A 22821-nucleotide genomic window follows, 5' to 3' on the forward strand; every position below is an offset into this window, starting at 1 on the left:
TGCCGGACCCATTATTATAAAGAGATTTCTTGGAAAGACGCTAAATTTTATAACAATAACCGTTTAAGACCGGCGGACTAAAGAGTTTTTACCCTTTGTGACGTCTGGCCACAAGCGACTCATGTCGAACTAGCGACCATTTTTTGAAGAAGCTAAACGCGAACTGTTTCAGAACCTTCTCGCCGCAGATAAACGTGAATGCTAATAACTTTCTAGTCATCACATTGGTCTGCACGCAGTCTGTGTCTGTAAAAGCGGTCAGAAAGCCACATGGAGCGCCAAGGCCAGGAATGTTTCATAAAAAAAATTACAGGTTGTAGGGTTAGGATGGAAGAGCGGATGTTTTACTGAGACCACACCTGGAAAATTTTAACCCGCTGTATATTGCAGAGGAGGAGGATCTCAATTCCCGGAAGGATGCGCAATTTCTTCTGCGTTTCCTACGCGTGCGGAAATACAACGTTGAAGCAGCCCTGCGCACAGTGAAAAACTACTACAAGATCCGGAAAACCAGCGGTCCGGTCTTTCGGCACTTTCTGCCCTCCAAAGTGTCTCCGGCCACGCGAAACCTCATGATGATCATGCAAGAAAAGGAGGTACATGGACGCCGTATCTTCCTGTTGAAATCCGGTGGGTTATGTTTCCGAAGCACCCTGCCATCATATTGTAGTGAACTGTTCGAGCATATCCAGATCATTTTTATGTAGGTAGAAGGCTTCGTGGTTTCCACCTATTGAAAGCGTTTGTAACCCAGTGGCCAGCTATTATCGTGCCAAAATCCTGGAAAGAAAACAAAAAGTGAGACTTGCCGTCTCATACTGCAACCGTAAAATGCGCTGGTAATTGTACGCAACAGTAAAATAAATTCTGGAGTAAACAGAAAGCTTTAGACAAGATACTCCAATCTTGTGAGATGTGCTTGCAAAGTGCATTTCCTGCATAACGCGGGTGTATACATATACAGGTCCGCGGGCGCACCTGGCGAGAAGGTCTTCCGCAACACTGCTATCTAATGTGTCATTTAATGGTTAATCAAAGAGCACGCGAGTCTTTACCTATACATGTCACGTCAGTTGCGGCAGCGACTCTGAAGACTCGTAGCAAAAAATACTATTGCTGCGTAAGTACGCGAGGTATAATTTTACTGTCACGACCAGAGGAGCCGTGAAGGTAGGCGTCGGGAAGAACCCAAGACTGGGACCCTTCTTTTAATTGTAGAGCTAGGTTCCAGGACACAGAACAGAACAAGCGCGCCTCGAGAGCCCACCGCCGCTGCGTCGTCGCATTCGACTCAGCGCGGACTCCGCGCGGCGCGTTAGGCGCGTGGAATTATTCCCCCCTGCGAAAGTAAACAACGTCTCGATGTGAAATGGGATATGTGCGGGGAGAGAAGGAGGAGGAAAAAACTAATATGGGTGAGGTGAACTATACAATTCGTGCTCGTTGAGATGCGGGAAGAGCCAAGTTCGCACGTGGGGTAAGGGATAAAGGTACGAAACACAGCGTGAACACAGCGCTCAGTCACGCGAAAAGTACGGCTTTAAGCGCACTACATGCACGATTTCAGGCTGTTGGCGCTGAGTGCTGACGATCACAGTTTCATGGGGCACAACTTCGTAGTTGACGCTGTTCAGGCTGCGCAGGATTCTGTACGGGCCAAAATACCTATTGATAAGCTTTTCGCGCAGCTCCTTGCGCCGCACGGGTGTCCACACCCACACCTGGTAACTCGGGTCGAAGTGCACGTCCCGGTTCCGAAGGTTATAGTGTCGGGCATCGGCGGATTCCTGGTCCTTGATGTGCAAGCGGGCCAGCTGACGGGCCTGCTCTGCTTGTTCCACGAAGTGGCCTGCTTCAGGAGGGAGCTCTGCATCGCCGTACGGGAGCATGGCGTCTAAAATCACACGGACCACCCTGCCATACACAAGACGGAACGGGGTCAACTGGGCGCTTTCCTGCGTCGCGGTATTATAGTCGATGGTGACGTACGGCCAGACCGCATCCCAGGGAGACATTAGGCTCGACAACCTGGAGTCCCCCATGTGGGTCGTCATAGGTAATTCTAGCGAGAATGCTGGAACGGGGTGGCACCATAATGGTATCGTCGGCGACTCGTAGGGCGGACCGAGGACATTGGTGCGCAGGTTCTTCTGTGGCCTTAGCGGTACAAAACGTCACCAAGTGATTCGGGAGGTCTATGATAGCACCGTGCTCGCGAAGAAAGTCGATGCCAAGGATGACATTGCGAGAACGTTGCTGGTCGGCGACTGGGGTGGCGTCTTCGGGACGATTCAAGCGGCACGTTGGGGGAAACTTCGGCGACGCGGCGTTCGGCGTCGGGGCGATCGGGTCGGTGCGGCGGCGGATGCTGGTCGGCTGGTCGGCGAATGGGGTTGCGGCATCACGGCGATTCGAAAGGCGCGTCGGGGAAAACTGTGCAGCGATGCGGCGCGCGACGTCGGGGCGATTCGGTTGCTGCGGTGGTGGAAGCTTTCGTTCGGCGGCCTCGCCTCCAAAGGCCGCCGGAGCTAGTTTTCCCGACGAGGGCTCGAGGAACCACGTTGTCCTGAGGCGAAACGGGACCCAGAGAGCGAAGACCGGCGTGGAGAAGGCGATCGCGACTCGCGGCGCGGAGGAGACGGTGAACTACGCTGGCGGGTGACAATATGTAGTGTTGTGCTGGCCTCCAGAAGGTTTCCGAAAAGAGCGCTCATGGCGTGTTCGAAAAGAATGGAGAGAAAGCCTGCTAAAAGGTGAGTCTGTTTTGCATGCCATTTCTGGTGTCTCCGTTAAAATCTAAGCTGTGTTTAGTATTCGAGATGTTTTAGATATTACGCTCAGTGCGTGATGTAGCATACACAGAGAAATTGTTCTAGTCTAAAGCGCATGCTCCATGCCTACTAAAGAGAGGTTTGTAATATTACTGGATTCGGCGCAGCAAGTAATTATTTTACACGGCCGACAAACAGGCCGTTGACCAATTCAGGTGCCACACGGAAATATTCAGACACCTGAGGCGACAGACTACTATTTCAGTCAGAGTCATCGCAACTATGCTGAGAAGCTTATTCTGACGTCTAGAGAGCAGTTGGCTCTTTTTTCGCAACCTCCAATTCGTAGTTATTTTACAAAAAAAAACTTTATAAGCTGAGTCATGTACTCGAGCAGTGGCTCCACCTCGGCCTCAAGCACATAATTAATCTTAAAATCACGAATACTTTTAAGGAAGTGCCGGTGATAACGTAAAAATATCTGAATACAGAAGAAATATTTGCCACCTACGACTTGACGTGTAGATTCCATTTGAAACAGCCGCATTTTCTCTCTTTTCTCAGGTTCTTGGAATCTAGATGAATCTTCATACGTCGATGTTCACGGACCATCGTGTTGTGCATGGAACACTTGGCTATGGATACAACTACCCAAACGTTGGTCATGGTTATCCTGTTTGACTACGGAGGCTTCACACCCGACAAAGTGCTCGCCATTAATGTGGGCTTGATCAGGCGGGGCATCGAATATTTACAGGTAATTAGAGGCGGCGAGGTCCCGCTTAGAATTCAACTTTTAATAGATAGAAGCAACCGAAGAGAGCACCCTTTTTGATTGCCCACAAAAATTACCTTGACATCATTTACCTCAGTGTTATAGGGGGATATATGCAAAATAATGAAAGGAGAAGCAAGAAGAGACAGACGAGCCGAACTCGCCCAGCACAGCACAATCGGGGAAAGCAGAAGGGCGAACCAAGAAGAACGAAAGAGAGACACAAGAACGCAGGACCAGGGCTCAACTACCAAATGAATTTTCATTTTCAAACGGGCCACACAATACACAATCGAAAACGCCAAGAGCCCAGTGGCTTGAGGAACTATGAAAGTGAAAGCAGCGCCGACGCAATCAATCAATTTTATTACTGAAGGCCAGATACCAGCAAAATCTCACTGTCGTGCAGCCGAACGCTGAAGGGAGTAACGAAGTTATTAAGCACAGAATGCGTCTTGAATTCACAGCAAAATTAGAGTCAACACGGCGAAGCGAAAGCAGAGTCAAGGGAAAACGCTCAACGAGAACAAAACAAAATACAGGCAACAACAACAACCTGTGTCTGTGGCTAAAAATAATTCCAAAATGCCATCAAATCCAGGAGGTCATGAGAAATCACAAGGCGGATGCACCAGCGTTGTCGGCCGCTACAGTCGGTCCCTGCGCTTGCCTCGGCCCCTAGTAGCTGTAGTAGCAGGCTGGAGCCGACGACGAATCCAGAGGACTGCCACCGGCTCTCATCGCATCTGCGCAATAGTTCCACAAGAATCAGCGAGAGGCGTTCCGCGTTATGGCGGCGGCATGAAGTCACAGAAGTCATGTGGACGACTGTGTACATTTCTGAATTTTTTTTTACATTGAACATAAATATGTTCTAAAGTGTCCCTAAAGAGTTTTTAATAATTAATATTAAATTAATGTAACTATTATATTAAACCGTAATGTATATTTTCAAAACATTATTAACATTATTTCATAGCTGAAAGGTTGTTGGAAAGAAAGGAATCTAAATTATGTCGTACACTTGCCTTCAATTGACGAGGAGACAGAACTTCCAGCGCACGCATCCACCGTAGAATTACATGTCGCATGGAATCACAGGTGGAGGTCTGCCACATCGCACAGGGCAAGATAGCCGTCGCGGTAGACGTTGTCAATGTTGTCGTGATTCACGCATATCAGCAACCGTGGATTGTATCCCAGCGCGCGTAGAGCTGTCAGCAATCGCTGCTGAATGGTGACCGGCAGGTAGTCGGCGGCCAGCAAAGGCTGCCCCGGCCACAGAGCTACATACACTTCGCAGTACGTCTCTATCGGGCAGTCTGGCTCTTTGATCAACAAGCAGGCGGTGCACACAGCCCTGTGCACTGTCCAGCCGATAGTTGCTTCGCATCCGCCAGCTGCCAAGGCAGCCGCAATGCGCCTCAGCAGAGCGGGACACTCATCAAAAGTAGGCGCAGCCGTAAGACGGAAGACCCGCCACGCAACTAAGCGCTGGCGCTGCGCCATCCAGCTGCGCAGGTATGCTATCTGCCGGAGACGGAATTCGTCGCTCTCCGCGACATCTCCACAAGCTTTAAATTCACTTGCACGTCACCTTCATGCGTTCTTCATGCAGTGAACTTCGTCAGCCCATTTGACGGACTATGCACTCCATCACTCCATAGGTTACATCAATACTCGCCATTGCATCCTTAGTACCCATTTCATGGCCGCATTTTATCTTCGTTTCTTTTTTTACCTCTTCCACTCTGCTCTCCTTCTGTCTTTATCTCCCAAATTCCCCTCCCTAAGCAGAGTAGCATGCCAGCGATTTTTAAACGCCGGCTAAATTCTCTGCTCTTCATTCAAGAGTCTCTCTCTCTCTCTCTCTCTCTCTCGTCGCTCTCAGCAGCTTGGACAGCTTCGCATAACGCACCGTGAACATCGGAGGGCGGCAGTTCTCGAAGTCGCGGCAACCACGGCAAGTTCTCTTCGTCCAAGCGCAACAGTTGTTCTGCACGGAATCCACGCAGCAGAAATTGCAGGTTTGACATCTGGATATCCGCCATTGAGGAGCCGAGTTGTGGTACTGATGCGGCGATGGTTAGCCGGCGTTCGTCGGCGTACGGAAGTGCTCACCCCTCTCGATAAGTTAACAAACGCAATCACTTCCCCGGCACAGCTGTTTCCATTGCCCACAAGAAGATGTGCGGCTTAAAATTGCACATCTCAGTGCTGTTGCTGATACATCTCGTACTGTTCAGGCCGTATTTATATGTGGTTTGATCTAATTACTGGCGTTAAGCCCTCTGCCGGGCGCAATGTACTCAAGGTGTCACTCAGAGGCACTCTATCATTCTATGCTTTGTCATCCAGCATAGATTTTATGAAAGATGCGAAAGTATTTATCTCAGAAGAAGCACTGTCAAGCGCTCCCAAAATGAAAAAAAAAATGCGTACAAAAATATATAATATAATATGAAACCAGGTGCCGCATTTTCCAGACTCATATGCGTTAAGGTCTTACCAGCGCCTCTATAACAAGTTACTGGCTGGTTGTCTTCATAACTCTTCGTTCTTCAACGCTCGCTGGCTAAGTACCCGCCCTTTCACGGGATTATTCTTTAGTCGGGGGGAGGGTAGGGGGGCAAAAATAATCTTATCGAGTGGTCTAGCTGAGAGAAACAAACGGCACGTGTTCACGACGGCAGTTGGAGGACAATGCCATTCTTCAAAACGGGTGCCTTGATGGCTTTATCGATCGACGCACACGTCTCAGTCTCTTAAGCAAGTCATTCTGGTAGCTGTTTTCGGGGAAGGTGAGATAAAGGTGTAGAGAATCCGCGTGGCACATGCGGCACTGGAGTTGTTCTATTTGGCGACTAAATACTGGCGATCTCAGCCGCTTGCTCGGCTACAAACGCTCGAGCACACTCTAAACGATTTGAGGCCCGCGTTCGGCAGATAGCATTTATTTCCTAGCTTCTCTCGGCGCTGCTCAGATACCTTACCGAGTGCAACGAAATCTGCTTGCTGCTCTCGCTGGCTGTTTTTCACGGCGCTGCACGCGACGCGTCTAACTTCAGCGCGGGTTCCCCAGGTATATACTGGTAGCGTGCGTTTTATAGAAGCCCATATGTTCGAAACGTGCAAGCTTGGGGGTGGGAGACAGCAAACTGTGGCACGAATGCAAAAGCGTGGTCATCAATATTGTGACGAAGCAGGAGAATGGCAGCAGCAGACGTAGACGGAAACCTTTGAGCAGCCGAGTTCCTGCCCAAAAACCTAGCCCAGCCCAACCGCTTCTAAGGCGACTGTGTCCTCTTAGTCGTCGTCTTGAATCAGCGCGAAGGTAGAGGTGATTAGGCGAATGGCAGTAGTCGCTCCTCCGTAAAAGGAAAGCATCGTGTTGATGAGAAGCAAAGTATATATAAGTAAAGAGAAAAGCAAAAAAATAACAAATGTCGACAGGACAACCACAGAGGAAAGTTGAAAAATACCGTCGAAAGGACGGGAAACAAAAGTTAAGAATAGCATGCAGAGAGCGAGTGCGAAGTTTAAAATACGGAGTGAAGAGCACTGCAGTCACGCGAGAGCTGCGATTTTAAACCAACCGAAGGAATAAAATATCAGTTCGTAGTCGCCGACGGGCGCACTTCCATCAGGAAGGACTTTATAATTCACGTTTCCGACGCGCCGGAAGACTTTATACGGTCCTTAATAGCGGACAAAGTGTAATTCGGACAACCATTTTTGGCTTACAGGGGCCCACACCCACACGCCCTCACCTGTTTATAGGGCACTTACCTAGGGCGGAGGTTGTAATTTCGGGAGCCCGTGTTTTCCTTTGTCTTGGTGCGCAAGCAAGCGAACTGACGGGCTTAATGGCTTTCTCGGCGAGGCTGCCCGCGTGTAGTGTGTGAGGTCGTCACCAGCGCACAGAAGCATCGGATCAACGTCACGCGCACTTCTGTAAAAATACGGAACGGGATAAAGCGGGTTGTTCTCTCAATCACTTTGCTATAAGCAAAGGTAACGTAAGGGAGCATCTGGTGCCGCCATGCCCTTGGCGAGAGATGCTGTAACTCTCCGGCAAAATTTGCAAGGAGCACACTGCCACAACAGTCTTGTAGTTGGACGAGCTAGCGAGCGACGGCTACTCCCTTCTCGAGTAGCAGCGGTACGTTGCTAGCAGCGCTGCCCTCGTAGCCGTGGAAACAATCATTCCTCACGAGAACGAGCACACTGGAGCGGGGTGGCACAATAGCATCGTCGTCAACAAGTCGCAGAGCATTATCATCAGCCTTACTACGCCCTCTGTTGGGCAAAGACCTCTCCCAAGTCTCTCCAATTAACCCTGCCCTTTCCTAGTTGCGGCCACCGTATCCCCGCAATCTTAATCTCATCCGTCCACCTAACTTTCTGCCGCCCCCTGCTACGTTTGCCTTCTCTTGAAATCGACTCCGTTACCTTTGAGGACCAGCGGTTATCTTGCCTTCGCATTACATGCCCTGCCCAAGCCCATTTCTTCCTATTGATTTCAATTAGGATGTCATTAACCGGCGTTTGTTCCCTCACAAACTCCGCCCGCTTCCGATCTATTAACGTTACACCTATCATTTTTCTTTCCACAGCTGCCTTCGTTGTCCTTAACTTAAGCTGAACCCTCTTTGCTAGCCTCCATGTTTCTGCCCCGTAGGTGAGTACCGGTAAAATACAGCTGTTGTATACTTTTCTCTTGAGAGATATTGGTAAACTGCCATTCATGAGCTGAGAGAACCTGCCCTATGCGTTCCTCCCCAATCTTATTCTTCTGATTACTTCCCTCTCATGCTCGAGATCAGCGGACACATTCTCTGACTACTTCCAGCGCCTCCCTACCAAATGTGAACTCCTATTCTCTTGCTGGACTGTTGAACATTACTTTGGTTTCCTGCATGTTAATTTTTAGCTGCCCTGTTCTGCTCTGCCTGTCTAACTCATTTGTCATGCTTTTCTGCTCATGTCCTGGGTGACTTAGCAAGGCAATGCCATATACAGCTCGCAAATTACTTGGGAATGCTCCATTAACTATTATCCCCAACTGTTCCCGTTTCAGGCCCCGAAATACCTGCTGTAAAAAGGCGGTGAATAGCATTGGCGAGATCAGGTCTCCCTACCCGATACCTTTCATATTAGAATTTTATTGCTAACTTTATGGAGGACTACAGTTATAAGTATCTTAAATCGTTATATTTTCCAGTATTTTCAGATAACACTCTTCTACACCCTGATTTCGCAATGCCTGCGTGACAGCTGAGGTTTCCCCTGTGTCAAACACTTTTTGGCAATCAATGAAGGGTATATTTAGGAGTTGGATATATTTTGCGCATTTCTCTATCGCCTGACTGATAGCGTGAATATGGTCTAATGTCGAGTATCCTTTACGAAAGCCTGCCTGATAATTTTGTTTATTGGAGTCTAAGGTTGTCCTGAATCTATTAAGCGATTAGCTTAGTAAATACCTTGCAAGCAACGGACAGCAAGCTCATCGGTCTGTAATTCTTGAAGTCTTTGACGTCTCCTTCGTTATGAATTAAGAAAAAGTTGGCGTTTTTTGAAGCTCGTGGTACGCTCGAGGTCACAAGGCATTGCGTATACAGGGGGCTAGTTTTTCTCGCACAATCTCTCCTCCGTCTTTCAACAAATCTGCTGTTACCTGATCTTCACCAGCTGCTTTCCCACTTTGCATTGCTCCTAAGGTTTCCTTTACTTCACCCTTCATTACCGGCGGGATTTCCCATTGCTTTGTTTGACTGCCTCTCTCAGTTACGTTCTGATTATATCCGTTACTGTATAGATTTCTGTAGAACTCTTCGGCTACTTTAACTATATTATGGTTGGTTGGTTTGTGGGGTTTAACGTCCCAAAGCGACTAAGGCTACGAGAGACGCCGTAGTGGAGGGTGCCGGAAATTTCGACCACCTGGGGTTCTTTAAAGTGCACGGACATCGCACAGTACACGGGCCTCTAGAATTTCTCCTCCAAAGAAATTCTAGCTGCCGCGGCTAACTCTTCGGCTACTTAACCTACCTTATCCATGTTGGAAATGACATTCTCCATTGCCCTCTTTGTCTCTTGCGCATACATCTGGTTTTTACCTATGCCTATTTTTATCTTGACTGCTTTTAAGCTTGAGAGCATTCTCGATATTATACATGTCAAACTTCCTTATGTCAGCAAGCATGCGCTTATTTATTAAATTATTGGGCGTTTTTTAATTAGATCTTTAGTTTCCTGCGGTAGCTTCCCGGTATCCTGTCGAATCATCCTACAACCTTCTTCTGCGGCGCACTCCGTAAAGGTACCACTGAAACGTGAACCATCTGGTCAGTGCACGCCACGGCCCGTTTCTTCGAGGACATGATCCGCCCTTCGTGCCGGCCAATGACAGCGCCGTTCGTCTGCTGAAAGTCGCGACCGCGGATGAAGACCCTGGAAAACTCACGGAGGACCACAAATTCGCCGACGTACTCAAAACCACAGATATCGACACGAGCTGTGCACGTTCCGACGGGGATTGTCAGGTGACCCCGAGCAGTGCGAATTCTAGGCCCCGATCACTGCGTCAAAATTGCTTCAGTTACAGGGCAAGCGCAAAGCCATGACGCAATAATCGGCACCTGTATCCATCAAAGCGGTCCCGTCGACTCCATCAATTGTAACAGACAAATCGGAGGTAGCTCGTCGGATGCTGTCGCTACTGGCTGCCTGAGAAACATCGTCGCATGGTAGTGGCGTAGGAGGATCTTCCCAAGTCATCGCATCCAGAGGCCGCTGGAATCAGTTTTCCTGGCATGGGCTGGGAGAACGGCGTCCGGAGTAGCTTGCAGCTTGACAGAAGCATGGGGAGTGGTTGCACCTCGGCGACGTGGATCGAGCCCCTCGGCTGCCTGAAGTGATGTGGTTCTGGCGTGACGAGAGATGAGATGCTATCTCATGCGGTCGTTCTCCGTCCTGTGGGCACTGGTCGTATGGCGCGAAAGCACGCAGGCCCAGCGACGGTATGGGCATGCCCGGTATAGGTGACCCGCCTTGCCACTGTGATAGCAGTGGGGCCGACGATCCAGGGCGCACCACACAACACTCTCTCGCGGTTGCTGGTAGGCTGGCATTACGTGGCCGCGAAAGAAACTGGGTGGGAGCACTACTCGAATCGCGGCGGTGGCATGGTATCCAAAGGCCTCACGTAGCATGGACGCATACGTGGGTCTCGCATCAAGCCGGCGACGAACCTCAGAAATTTTGTGCTGTTGTGCTGCCAGGCGTAGTTCGTCCCGAATGACTCCACACTGTGGCGGGAAAGATGGCGTATCGGACGGCATCCGGAAGGCCTGCATTTCCCCTCTGACGACAGATTGGACCGGCTCGCATAGAAAAGTCTCATGGCTACCGAGAGGCATAGAGAAGGGGTCATGCCCAAAAGGGGCTGACGTTGCGATTGTATTGGCCGGCTCGGAGTCCCAGCTCCTTCTCCATAGTTTCCTGCTCGGTGAGGAATTCTTCCACAGTGCGTGGTGGGCAGCGCGCGAGTCCTGCGAGAAGCCCTTGTTTGAAACCCCGTATGAGGTGGCGAAGCTTCTTGTCTTCCTTAAAGTTGGGATCCGCACGTTCAAAAAGGCGGGCCACGTCCTCGAAATAGATGCGTACACTCTCGTTGTGGCGCTGATTAGCCCGTTGTGCTCTAAGCGGTGCGGGCCGGGCTCTATTATTTTACTTTCCTTTTAGATAAGCCCAACCTAACATCTGTGGCGCTGATTGTGCGAGTGTAACGCAGCTTCTCCTCGCTCTCGACGGTCTGCCTTCGGGTAAGTGCCTGTCAGATTACAGCACAAGGTCTCCCAGGATGTAAACGAAGCTTCATGGTTTTCGAACCATGTCCGAACCGACTCCTCAAGCGCAAAATAGACATGATGGATCTTACGGTCGTCCGTCCAGCCGTTGTAACGGGCAACACGCTGGAAGATCTCGAGGCAGTTCTCGGCGTCCTCGACGACGTCGCCATGAAAAGACGGGAGTGTTCGTGGCTGGTGACAGAGGAATTGCGCGAAGGCCTGGTCTCAGTTGCGCTGGCAGCTGCCGCCTCCGAAGACCGAGGTTGCGTCGCCCTTTTGCAGCCGGAAGGAGTCCAAATTCAGGGGATGCTCTACGGTGCACTGCAAACCGAAAAACACCCGGATAGGAGTAAATGGCTCATCGCGTAGCGCACTCCCGAAAAGGGGTTTTTATACTCCTCAGAATAGGAGTATATCGTCTACTCCTCTGCTTGAAGGGGTACTTTCGGAGTGCTAGAAGGACTAAAGTGTTACCGCTCTGCAGACAGGAGTTTATTTAGGAGTAAAGTTGTGATCACAAAGGAGTTAGCATGGCAATTAATAGAAGTATTATATACTCCTTTGCAGCTACTTTTATAGTAAATTTCAGGAGTACGTGCCTGTTCCTTTTAAGTAGTTTTGACAGGAAATGTTTTGAGAAATTTTTCTTACTGTAGGGTTACATTTATGATTCCCAAACGAGTATATTACTTCACTTGATGCGGAAGCCGATTTGAAATAAAGTATTCGTATGGAAGGCTCATTTTAGAGCTTGATATTCCAGGATAAATGCGTCGATGAACTTACAGTGATTTATTTCAAACAATATTTTATTGGGTACAAAACATTTGAGACATGTGTTCGGCAGCTTGCTTTCGACGGTTACAGAGAACCAACGTCTTGGCCCCTGTAGAAAAGAAGAGTGCCTTAACCCACGCTGTCATTGGTTACATAATTTAAATACCCAAAGGAATGAAAATAGAGATGCCACACTTGAAAGCAATGAGGGAACCTTGAAATGCTTCGCTGTCAACATACAGGCTCCTTCTGAAAGAAAGATTAGAAAAAAATGCATCAGAGGAATTGCACCTCTAAGCTTGAAGTATGACGTGCTTCAAGTGTAGAAGTCAACGTCCCAAAGCCGTTCAGAGTGCACTTTTCAATAAAGTAGGTATTATTGAAGCTTAAACGTTTTTCATGACAAAAGATTAGCTAGTAGACCATAGTAGGTAATCAACTAGCTAATACATACCTGTACCCTGTCGGATGACAGCGGCTAAACGCGGTTTTCAGGGAATCACAAATTCCAGAGAGCCGCTTTCGTAAACGTTAAGGCAATACGGCGAATGGGAAGCAGCATCGATAGGGAACATTTTTTCCGCAAAGCATAAAACTGAAAAAAAATAAAATGGTCTTACTGAGGCACTTGCGCATTCGCGCTGCCTTTGGCTACGTTCCTGCACCAAAAGAGGCCTCGAGATATAATTTTTTTTTTACTTGTCAGAGGTTCCTCATGCTTTTCAGGCACCATATCAGAACCAATTACTGAAATCAAAACATGCAAACAAAATACAGCGCTTTGCATACACGCAGCGGAAGCTTACATGCAATTTCCTTGATGGGAGAGCCCGCAGCTACGCATTTTCAGGACGTCATCATTCTGTGTATAGGTCAAAGGCAGGGCAAGGGTGACTGACATTGCAGGCATTGTTAGGAATAGAAAGCTACCACCAGACCCACCCTCCCGCCGCCACCTGTCTTCTGTTAAGCTTTGCCCTCACATTCGTGGCCAGGGTTCAAAAGAAAACATTCTACACAGGTCTATCTGGCTGGGAAAGGAATATACTTTCGGGAAAGAACGCCAACCAAAAAAAAAAACATGTTTCGGAATCTTCTTGGTTCTTTCAGCAGGTGTGACTGCGAGTGACTCACAGCTTGCCTTTTTTAAGTCTTCGGTTAGTCATCCGCCGGGTCACTGATCGTAGACAGTTGATGCAAGGATAGTTCCCTCGAAGTCAGTCTTGTCAACCCGCGCTTCCTTCCTTGTTCATTTGTTTGGCATCCGCTTTGTGCTGCTTCAGTTTTTCTGGGAAATGCTTGCTTTCGCCAATGTACTACGTCCAGCACGAGCAGGGGCTCTTGTACACTGGCGTATGCTTTATTCTTTTTCTTTCGCTGCCTTCCTGGGATCAGCAGTCTGAACCGGAACGCTTGCCTCCACGAGTTTAACATAATGGAATGTGTTCGGAAACTGCACGCGAAGTGGAAACTTCTTTTAACATTTTTCAAATGCGAAGAGCTTACAAGATACCACATTTTGGAACTAGACGCCTAACCATCCAGAAAAGGCAGCGTTCAGTATGGTTGAAACCTCATGTCCGCTGCCGAAAATCGCTGCAACGTTAAGATGCCACCAACTTGGAAAATGTAACAGTTTAGCTAATCTCCGTGAGCGCTAAGGCGTCGCCATGTCCTTTGCTATGACTGAAAAGAATAAAATCGCTTGCATTGTTTGCATAACAAGGCCCTCTTAAAACACAGGAAAGGAAGCAACCGATTAGGGCAGGGTTCTCAGCACTGTTCGTAATAACGTGAGAAAAATTCAGACCCCAAGGTTGTGCATTTTCACCTGTCATTTCCTGTACAGCTTTTCCATATTCATGGGGCGTGAACGCATGAAGAAAATTTCGTCCCTAGAAGAACTGACCGTACTTCCAGCTGTACATGTTAGCGTAACAGCCACGACTGCAGTGCCACACTCTTTTTTTCAGCCGCATGCAACAACAAATTTCTCAGATACTTACTTCATGCCTGCTGTGTGAGTTGGCTCCACCAGACCACAATGAAGCCTTTGCTGTTTTGCTGTTCTCGTTAAGCCTTTCATCTCGGCGCACCCGTGGTTCACAGCAAGTCTACGCACACTGAAAAGGGAGCGGCGTTAAGTGCATGCGCGTCTATGGCATCAAAGGAGAGTTTAATACTGCTTACCAGAACACACGACGATGATAATCCGGTCTTTAGTATTCTTGCAATACAGCGAAAGAACGAGGGGCCGACGATGTCGAGAAAACTGGTGCGTCACACACACACAAGCCATGTCGGCGCGGCGAAACGGCAGCAGCCAACACTTGTATGCTGCGTAGACAATGAATGACTAGCCGCTGCTTCTGCACATATTGCTGGCTTGAGTGAGATGTTCATTGCAGCACGTTGCTGCTAAGGTCGATGATGTCCAGTCTTACGTCACGACAAGAGCGCGCAAAGGAGCGGGTGGCAAACTGGCGGCTTCGGGGAGGTCGACGCGTCACACACCGCCATGTTGGCTCGGCTGAGCTCGGCTGGCTAAGCCTCTCGCAGACTGCCGTCGCAGGCGATGCAACACCAAGCGTTCTCCGAATACACTGGGGGCTTCACAGGCACTGTCTGTGGCGCACATTGGTGCGCGAGGTTGCGGCGATCCGGTGTCTTGTAACATGACAAACGTGCGTGAAGCAGCAAAAGCAGAGGCGAGCAGGCAGCGACGACAGAGCCGGCGTCGTCACCTGCAAGTGCAGCGAACCGGCAGCTGCCACTAGGCGGCGGGCAGACACTAAGGAGTGCATAAAGGGCCTGAAGGAGTATTGAAGCCGACATACTCCTGCTTGCAAAAGTAGTAAAATCATGTAAATGCTTTATTTTACTCCTTGATTTCGCGACGGCAGTAAAAAAGGAGGATTTCCTCTTTTTTACTACTTAAAGTTGATTGCGCAATTTTCAATAAGGAGTGTAAAAGCGGACACTAGCCATTTATACTCCTATTTGGGCTTATTTGTGTTTACAGTGTGGCGATGGCAGCGGCGCTGGTGACCTAGGGTGAGTTCCGTATTGGTCGGTAGCGTAAGCGTATCTGGAAGCGTACCCCGCTGTTGCGCCAGATTTGCCATGAATGTTGCGCCATAGAGAAACATAAGTATATTTCTCTACGATTACGGGCCACACAATGGGCGACAGAACTGCTCCAGGCTCTCGAGCGGCGGCAAGAAAGATGGCGATGCACTTCTACTTCTTCCACTTCTGAGCCTTATGAATATTATGTCCAATCCCGTTAACAGTATATTACAAATAGTCTAATCGTTCAATTAAATTATTATACACCCGGTCTCGCGACGCTATTGGAGGTGAAGCGCACTAGCCGAGGGCCCCCTCAACCGTGCTCCACGTTCATATGGCATTACGATTTCACAGCGCAGGCGCTGCCTGCCGGCGGCTAAGGACACGCAGCCGACACCTCTACGCGAACGACGCGGTCAGGAAAAGCGCAACTTGCAAAGTTGCACTGCTCAGTTCAGTATGGCGAATGGCCGCGGCAATTGCATCAATATAGTGCGTGCGTGCCTTTCCTGAACATTTGCATAGAATTTGCAAGGTAATAATCAACATGCACTATGTAGGAAAAAATCCAATAATCCGGGTTCGATATATCTGGGTTCAACTGTAAACATGCATGCCCTGAAAGATCGTGTCCATATAATGCACCGACCCATTCTTGCATCTCATTCGGAGCATATAAGGGATATGAGCGCCGAAACATCAATAGGTTTTCTTTTCTTCAAGCTTTGGCTAGCGCACATTTCTAGCCAATCGCCTGCTCACGAGGAGTGCTCAACATCAACATACTTTTCAGATAGATTTCTTTATGTATGCTGTATTCCTCAGCGCATCATGTGTTCTGCTTAATTTCGAAAACATAAAGCACCCATAGGCCCAGCTATTTTGTCAAAATGCGCGAAAAGATGTCGCAACCCGCGGCTGTGACGCAATTCACCATGACATTTGTGTTTCTCATCGCGCAGGGTTGCGCGGTGGACGCGCCAGCACTCTAAAAGCTGCGCCAGTCTAATCGCTGAGCCAGTGCCGGATGGGCGGGTGTGTGCGGCGCAGCAGTGAAACGAGGGTTTTTTATCATTTTTTTTTTGCTTCCGGTATGTCTCTCTCTAGACTACGCACAGAAAGCAGCAGGCTACACTGCATTCGGACGCTCAGCACGGTGTTTGCCTCTTCCAGTCGGAACTGCAGAGGCTGATTTTCTTCCTAGTCATTTCTAGCCAGAACTTTGCACGCTTCGGTTAATGAACTGTTCCTGGCTTTGTTTCTGCTGTTGCGGCGCTCATTATTCGTTCAAAATGTCACTCTATTATGCGGGCGGAATGCAGCTGCGGTCCGAAAAAGCGCTGGCTGAGAACAGCGAGCATGCAGTCACATGGCGCCGTCTTCGAGACGTTGGACACGGTTACGAGAAGGCTTGGCAGAATAATTACACTGCGGTGGTCCGCGAGTCAGCCATAGCGCGAAAACTGACTGGAGTCGGAGTGAAAAACAAGAATTGAAAAAAAAAATGAAATGCAAGAGTTTTGATGTGCAACAGAAGTACAAAACTGTATTGTTCAGCGTTGTGGGTGAAATGGCAGGAAAGATGGTGCGGGGAGGTTTTAAATGAGTTGCGCGAGTGTCACTCCGGTTATTCCCCGTCGCTGTCGTCCTCTGCACAGAGAGCGCTAAACGTTTCGAAGATAACGCGCTGTCAAGCATCAGACGTTGCATGTCGGAGCGAATTATGTGATATTCATCAAGAAGAATCATTTCACCTAAGAAATTGTGTGTTTTGGCCGGCTAAATCTAAGCACATCCTACTCTTTTTCTCTTGGCCGCAATCAAAAAGCAGGTTAGCTTTTTGGCGTGTGCGAGCAAGCAGCTGCAGTTTAAACTTTCAATATTTCAGGCGCACTAAAGAACGTGGCTGTTTGATACTACGACACACTTCTGCCTCTCCACCTGTTAGGGAATATTATTGCAGTGAAATCATTGTTACTAGTTTAAAAAGGCAGTTGGTGTTATTGCAGGACCGTACAGACGCCTAAATGAAGGAAAAAAGGTCAGTGAGTGGCCCTGGCAGTGACATAAGGTTCCCTTTCCACCTGTTTCCTATTAAAATTATTGAAGTCGTACAACCGCTAGCAGTGTTTTTAAGTTCATTATGAAAAATCCAGGCGCTAACAAACAACGACACAGAGCGGACAGAGCGTCTTTAAATGACAGCTTTTGCAGCATTTTATGGCGACTGTCTTTTGTTTCAAACAAAATTCTCTAATGACGATAAAGGGACGCGACATAAGGCAACATGTTATTTGATCCCCGTCGTTAAACGTTGTGCGAAGGAGAGTGTACCCACCGATGTACAGGCAGGACAATTAGGCTAAAGTGGTGTCCATCTTTCAGGGAGACAGAAGCAGCTCATGCGCGCTCGGGTGCACCTATATCGCTATCAAGGCTTGCGCCGGCTCTGGCGGCCGCAGCAGCCGGTTTCCAAACAGCTCGGACTCGGCCATCCGGAGTGCCCCGTGCTGCGCAGACACTTTCTCCGCTGAGAGTGTCTGCATCCTTTGCAGTGTTGCGGGACGCTTCGGCTGTGCGGTGCCCTCGATGTCGACTCTGCTACTTTCGTTGGCACTGCTCTCCGAGATGGCTGGTGTGTACATGAAGAAGTCAACGGACGACGTGCTCGATACGTCCGAGGATGCCCTCCCTGTTAGGCTCCAACAGATCGCCGAAGATCAGCTTGGAGAGACTCCAGAGCGGAGAAAGGAATCCCTCGCGGAACTTCTGCAGCTTTTATCAGGTGAGGTAGAAGTTCGACTGCCTAAAAATGAGTGAACGAGAGTGCAGCCGTTTTCCAGGCGGCTGTACAAAGTGCCAGAGGGAGGGTAATCTTATATTTCGTTTTTTTGAACGTTATCTCACACAGGCAATATAAGCTGTCACTAGAATAACTTCTGGCGGGAAGCTTGGCCACTTCACCGGTTATTTGTTGTGTAATAAAGAGAGTTGGGGTTTGCTGCCCCAGCGGCTAGTGCCGACGAAGGAGAGGAAGAAGACAGAAGACGAAGCTGACGAAGCTCTGGTAAATTTCTATCTGCACAGATCTGGTTTGGCGTTATCTACCCTCTGTGCATTTTGCCGTGAGCCTGAATCTATCGATTATTTTCGGCGCCATTGTCGTCGTTTCACCTCTTTGAGAAGAAGGCTGCTGGAGTTGCCCTTACAGCAACTTGGCCTTAGTTTGAGCAGCTGACACTTGCTGTCATTTGGTGCCACCACGCTTGGATAACGCCATCTGTCGGGCTAGTTGGTTGCGATCCATATGTATCAGCAGCGCGAACACCACACAGGAAGAAGAAAGAGAAGAAGGTAAAGAGCGCTGAACTTCCAACTTTTATTTGAGCAAAAAACTGAACCCGCACTTTTATACACATACCAGGTAAAATCCCACCAGGGGGGGGGGGGGGTAATCAAGGCACGCAAACGAATTGGGACTAACACAATGTCCAGGGCATCAATATGATAACTACTATCGCACTATACAAAGACTTCCATGAAATGCAGCACGAATGACATGCAGAAAAACAAGACAAAGTAAAAACAGGGTTGAGTGTGCGCAAATGGAAAAATGGAAAAACAGATTTGAGGGCGCGAATTTTGCTAAAAGCAAAAAAAAAAACATGAGAAGGCGAGACACGGTAAAAACGTAAGCGATGCGAAGGGATGAGTGCCAACAATTAACACGGCTAGAACGAAAATGCAGTGTGCCCCTAAAAACCAGGCAAAATCAGGAAAAACCAGAGAGAAAGGTGATTTCTTTTTCAGATAATGAGAAGGAAGGGGTACTTACGCAACCTTCCTTGAGCCCTGAGATGTAGGTAGCTTCAATGATTTCGCGTGTTAGTTGGTTTTTATGTTTCTTTAAGACGGTTGCTTTCTTAAAATGAGGAATGCACTTCTTTTGGCTATCACATGCGCTGCAATGGGCGGGCAGGTTCCTGAGCGGCGCCCCAGTTAGATCGTTCCTATGTTCCATTAATCTTTCGTTTAAGCATCTCCCTGTTTGGCCTATGTAAGCCTTACCGCAAGCTAAAGGTATAGAGTATACAACACCCTCCGCACAAGACACAAAAGGATCTCGGTGCCTGGTTGTACAGCTACTGTTCTTTTTCTTTTTATTAACTTTGTTGCACAGGCTTGACAGGCGCAGAGGGGCTGAAAAGACTACGTCTACGCCTGCTTTTCTGCCAATTTTCTTGAGATTATGCGAGATTTGGTGCAGGTATGGCAGAACGGCGAACCTTTTGTTCCGCTGTCGCGTATCATCCGGGGCTTCAAATTCATGCTTCATACTTATCAGGATTTTTTAGCTACAGACGAAAGGAGAGATTGCGGGAATCCTGATTGCGTCAGCCTCAGCACTTGGCTCGAAAAACTGTCTTGCAACCTGTGTTCACAAGATTTTGTGAGTGCGTTCTTAAAAGTTGACTTCACGATGTTCCTTTTAACAAGTTTTGAATGGGCTGAATCGTAGGGAAGGATGGGCTTATTAGCTCTTGGTTCAAATAACCAGCACACATGGTCCTCTCCGAAAAACAACTTTAACTCTAGAAACCGCATGACGTTTTGTTCTGGGAATTCATAAGTAACTTCAAGAGGTGATATAGTATTAGAAAAAGTGTGGAGGACTTGAGCTGCTTCTGTTTTAAAGGCTTCAGTGTCGCAATCTAAGAGGACCAGGAAGTCATCGACGTACCGGAAAATTTTTAGAACGCTTGAAGACTCGAGCTTGTCCTTCAAGGATCTGTCATGCATAGCCAGGAAAAGGTCGCTCAAAATGGGGGCAATGCATGAGCCTATACATATGCCTTGCTTTTGTATGAATCTCGAACCGTTCCACTCTGTCACTGTTGATTTTAGGTAAGCGCATAGCAATTCAATGAAGCCATCCGCAGAAACGCCACACTCATTTTGGAAGGCCACCACACCGTGTCTATCGATGGCGTCACGAACACATTCTATGAGGGTATCCTGAGGAATGGAATAAAAGAGGTCCTTTATGTCAATGGAGAAGCAATTGAACAACTGTCTTTTGTTTTCGTGCAAGAATCTGACAACTTCTTCGGTGTTTTTTGCAAGAAATGGGTCATTGACTGGAAGTCGCTTGAGGTTGCTTTGGAGAAACTTGGCGACTTCTTTTTGCCAGGTTAACTTCTCAGACACAATCACACGCAAAGGGCATCCAGTCTTATGCGTCTTCGCGGTAAAAAACATTTCTAGACAGCCAGTCTTTTTTCTTTGTATTGTGCGTGAAAGGTTCTCTAAATTCAGTTGTTGGCACAGCTTCTTCGCATTGCATCTTAGTTTTGATTCGGATGTTGTGCATTTTACAAAATTTGCTTGAACTGCTTCCACTGCCTTTGACATGAACACGCGTTTCGGAAGGACGGCAAAACCTCCCTTCTTGTCGGCGGTTAACAATGTTGCATATCCATAGCATGCCCGCAGAACGCCGAACCAGGGAAGCAGCCGCACAGCCAGTAGAACCAGAAAAATGAACGTTTATTCAAAAGTGTAGGACGTATTTATAAGCAGCCGAGTGGCCGGAAGATAGGAAGGAGCACGTGTACATAGCGATAGGTCGAAGCTATGAAGGATCGCCAGATAAGGCGATAAAAGGTGCGCGCACATCGGAAACACACGTGAAGATGCCACATTCCTTCCTCCTCAGAAATGAAAGCGCTGCACTGGCTTGCGTTCTCTTGTCGAGCGTCTTAGAGCTTGCTGGGCGACACCCGTATTCAACGGGGCCACGGGAATATCTGGTGCTGGAAAATGTGGAGAATCGTTGCCATTTGGGATGCGCCGCGCATTGGTGTCTTCCTCCGGGCTCACAGTTTTTGGATGCTGTAGTTGTGTTGCTTCGCCTGGCTCACTGGGATGTGTGGTGGTTGTAGTTACTGCCTTGGTAACCCCTGGTGCTTCTTGCCGCGGGCGGACCTGGTCTACGTGCCGCTGGACGACTCCGTCCGATGTTTCCACTGTCACCATTCTCGATCCAGACGTCGCCTTCACATGGCCGGGTGTCCACTTGCTCCCCGCACCGTAATTGCGGGCATATACCTCACTTCCAGGTAGTGGCAGCCAGTCATCGTTGCTGTCTTTTGGTCCCGCAAGGGCTGGAGGAAAACATGTGTCCAAGCGTGAGCGTGTTTGATAGCCCAAAAGCAGCTCTGCTGGGGATTTACCCGACTTTTGCGGAGTCCTCCGGTAGTTAAAAAGCAACCGTGCTAGGTTCTCTTCCAGGTTCCCTTTACTTATTTTTCGAAGGCCATTTTTCACAGTTCGCACGGGCCTTTGCGCCGCACCATTAGACTGGGGATGGTATGGAGCGCATCGAAGGTGCACAATGTTGTTGTTTGCCATGAACGACGCGAAGTCTTCACTGGTAAACTGGGTACCGTTGTCAGAAACGACTGTGCGAGGTATTCCAAACCTGCTGAAAATGTCACGCAGACCGTTAATTGTAGTCTGCGTTGAAGCATGCGCCAAAGGCAGTGCTTCGAGCCGCTTGGTATGTGCGTCGACTACTACGAGTATCATTTTTCCGCAGATCGGACCCGCGTAGTCAATGTGAATACGGGACCACCTTTCGCCTGTTTCAGGCCAGTTAACGACGGGGGCCGCGGCTGGCATCGGCAGATTTTGCACACAGCGCTGGCACTGAGCAGACACCTCTTCAATGTTTCTGTCGAGGCCTGGCCACCAGAACAGAGAACGTGCGACGGATTTCATTGCCGGTGAACCCTGGTGCGTTTCGTGTAGGATATGCAGCACACGCTCCCTAGCTTCGGTCGGTATTATGACCCTATTATCCCAGTACACCAGTTCATGTGCTACGGATAGTTCTAGTTTACGGTCAAAAAACGGCAGCACAGCCCGGGTCATTCCGTTTGTGTTCCTGGGCCACCCATGTAGTATGTACCGTTTGACCTCGACCAGGACAGGGTCAGAAGACGTCAATGCCTTCAGCTCACGCGTTGTTATGGCGCCATTGTTCAGCTGGTTCAGCGACAGCACATATTCGGGCGGCTCACCGTCGTCGCCAGATTCCGGACAACGCTGCGGAAGTCGGCTCAGGGCGTCCGCATTCAGCATCTGTCGTCCTGGTGCGTACTGTAGCCGGTATCGGTAGGCCCCCAGGTGAAGCGCCCACCGTTGTATCCGTGCGGCGGCCATTGTGGGCGTTTGCTTGTCTGATCTCAGCAGGCCGAGCAGTGGCTGATGGTCAGTCACCAAGGTAAATTCCCGACCTAGAAGGTAGTCACGGAATTTCGTGACGCCGAATACCAGAGCCAGTGCCTCTCGCTCGAGCTGTGAATACTTGCGCTCCGCCTGGGTCAATGTTCGCGAGCGGAACCCGATCGGCCTGTGAATGTTACCAGTCGTGTGAAACAAGACAGCTCCCACACCGTACGGAGATGCATCACATTCAAGCTTAAGTTCCTTCGAAGGGTCGCAATGAATGAGAACCTTGGCTGCTTTAAGGCTTTCCTTGGCACGTTCAAACGCGAGCTCTTGAGGC

General features: G+C 49.0%; 1 protein-coding gene across 1 annotated transcript; it reads right to left on the reverse strand.

The window, feature by feature from the left end:
- Window positions 1-20963: 20963 nt before the first annotated feature.
- Window positions 20964-22611, reverse strand: LOC149326446 (uncharacterized). The gene is made up of 2 exons (XM_089562358.1): window positions 22334-22611; window positions 20964-21415 (listed from the first exon to the last, which is right to left on the reverse strand). The coding sequence occupies exons 1-2, from the start codon at window positions 22473-22475 to the stop codon at window positions 20964-20966; spliced, it is 594 nt and encodes a 197-aa protein (XP_089418484.1). The 5' UTR covers window positions 22476-22611.
- Window positions 22612-22821: the final 210 nt, after the last annotated feature.

This window comes from Amblyomma mixtum, chromosome 10 (genome assembly GCF_055824585.1).
Source record: "Amblyomma mixtum isolate Tamu chromosome 10, ASM5582458v1, whole genome shotgun sequence".
Lineage (NCBI taxonomy): Eukaryota > Metazoa > Arthropoda > Arachnida > Ixodida > Ixodidae > Amblyomma > Amblyomma mixtum.

Excerpts from the sequence above, each read along its gene's own strand:
- LOC149326446 (XM_089562358.1), bottom strand. The coding sequence starts at position 22,475 with ATGGCCGCCGCACGGATACAACGGTGGGCGCTTCACCTGGGGGCCTAC. Across the intron at positions 21,416-22,333 it reads TCCGGAATCTGGCGACGACG|CCCTTGCGGGACCAAAAGAC; the intron begins GTGAGCCGCCCG and ends GTTTTCCTCCAG.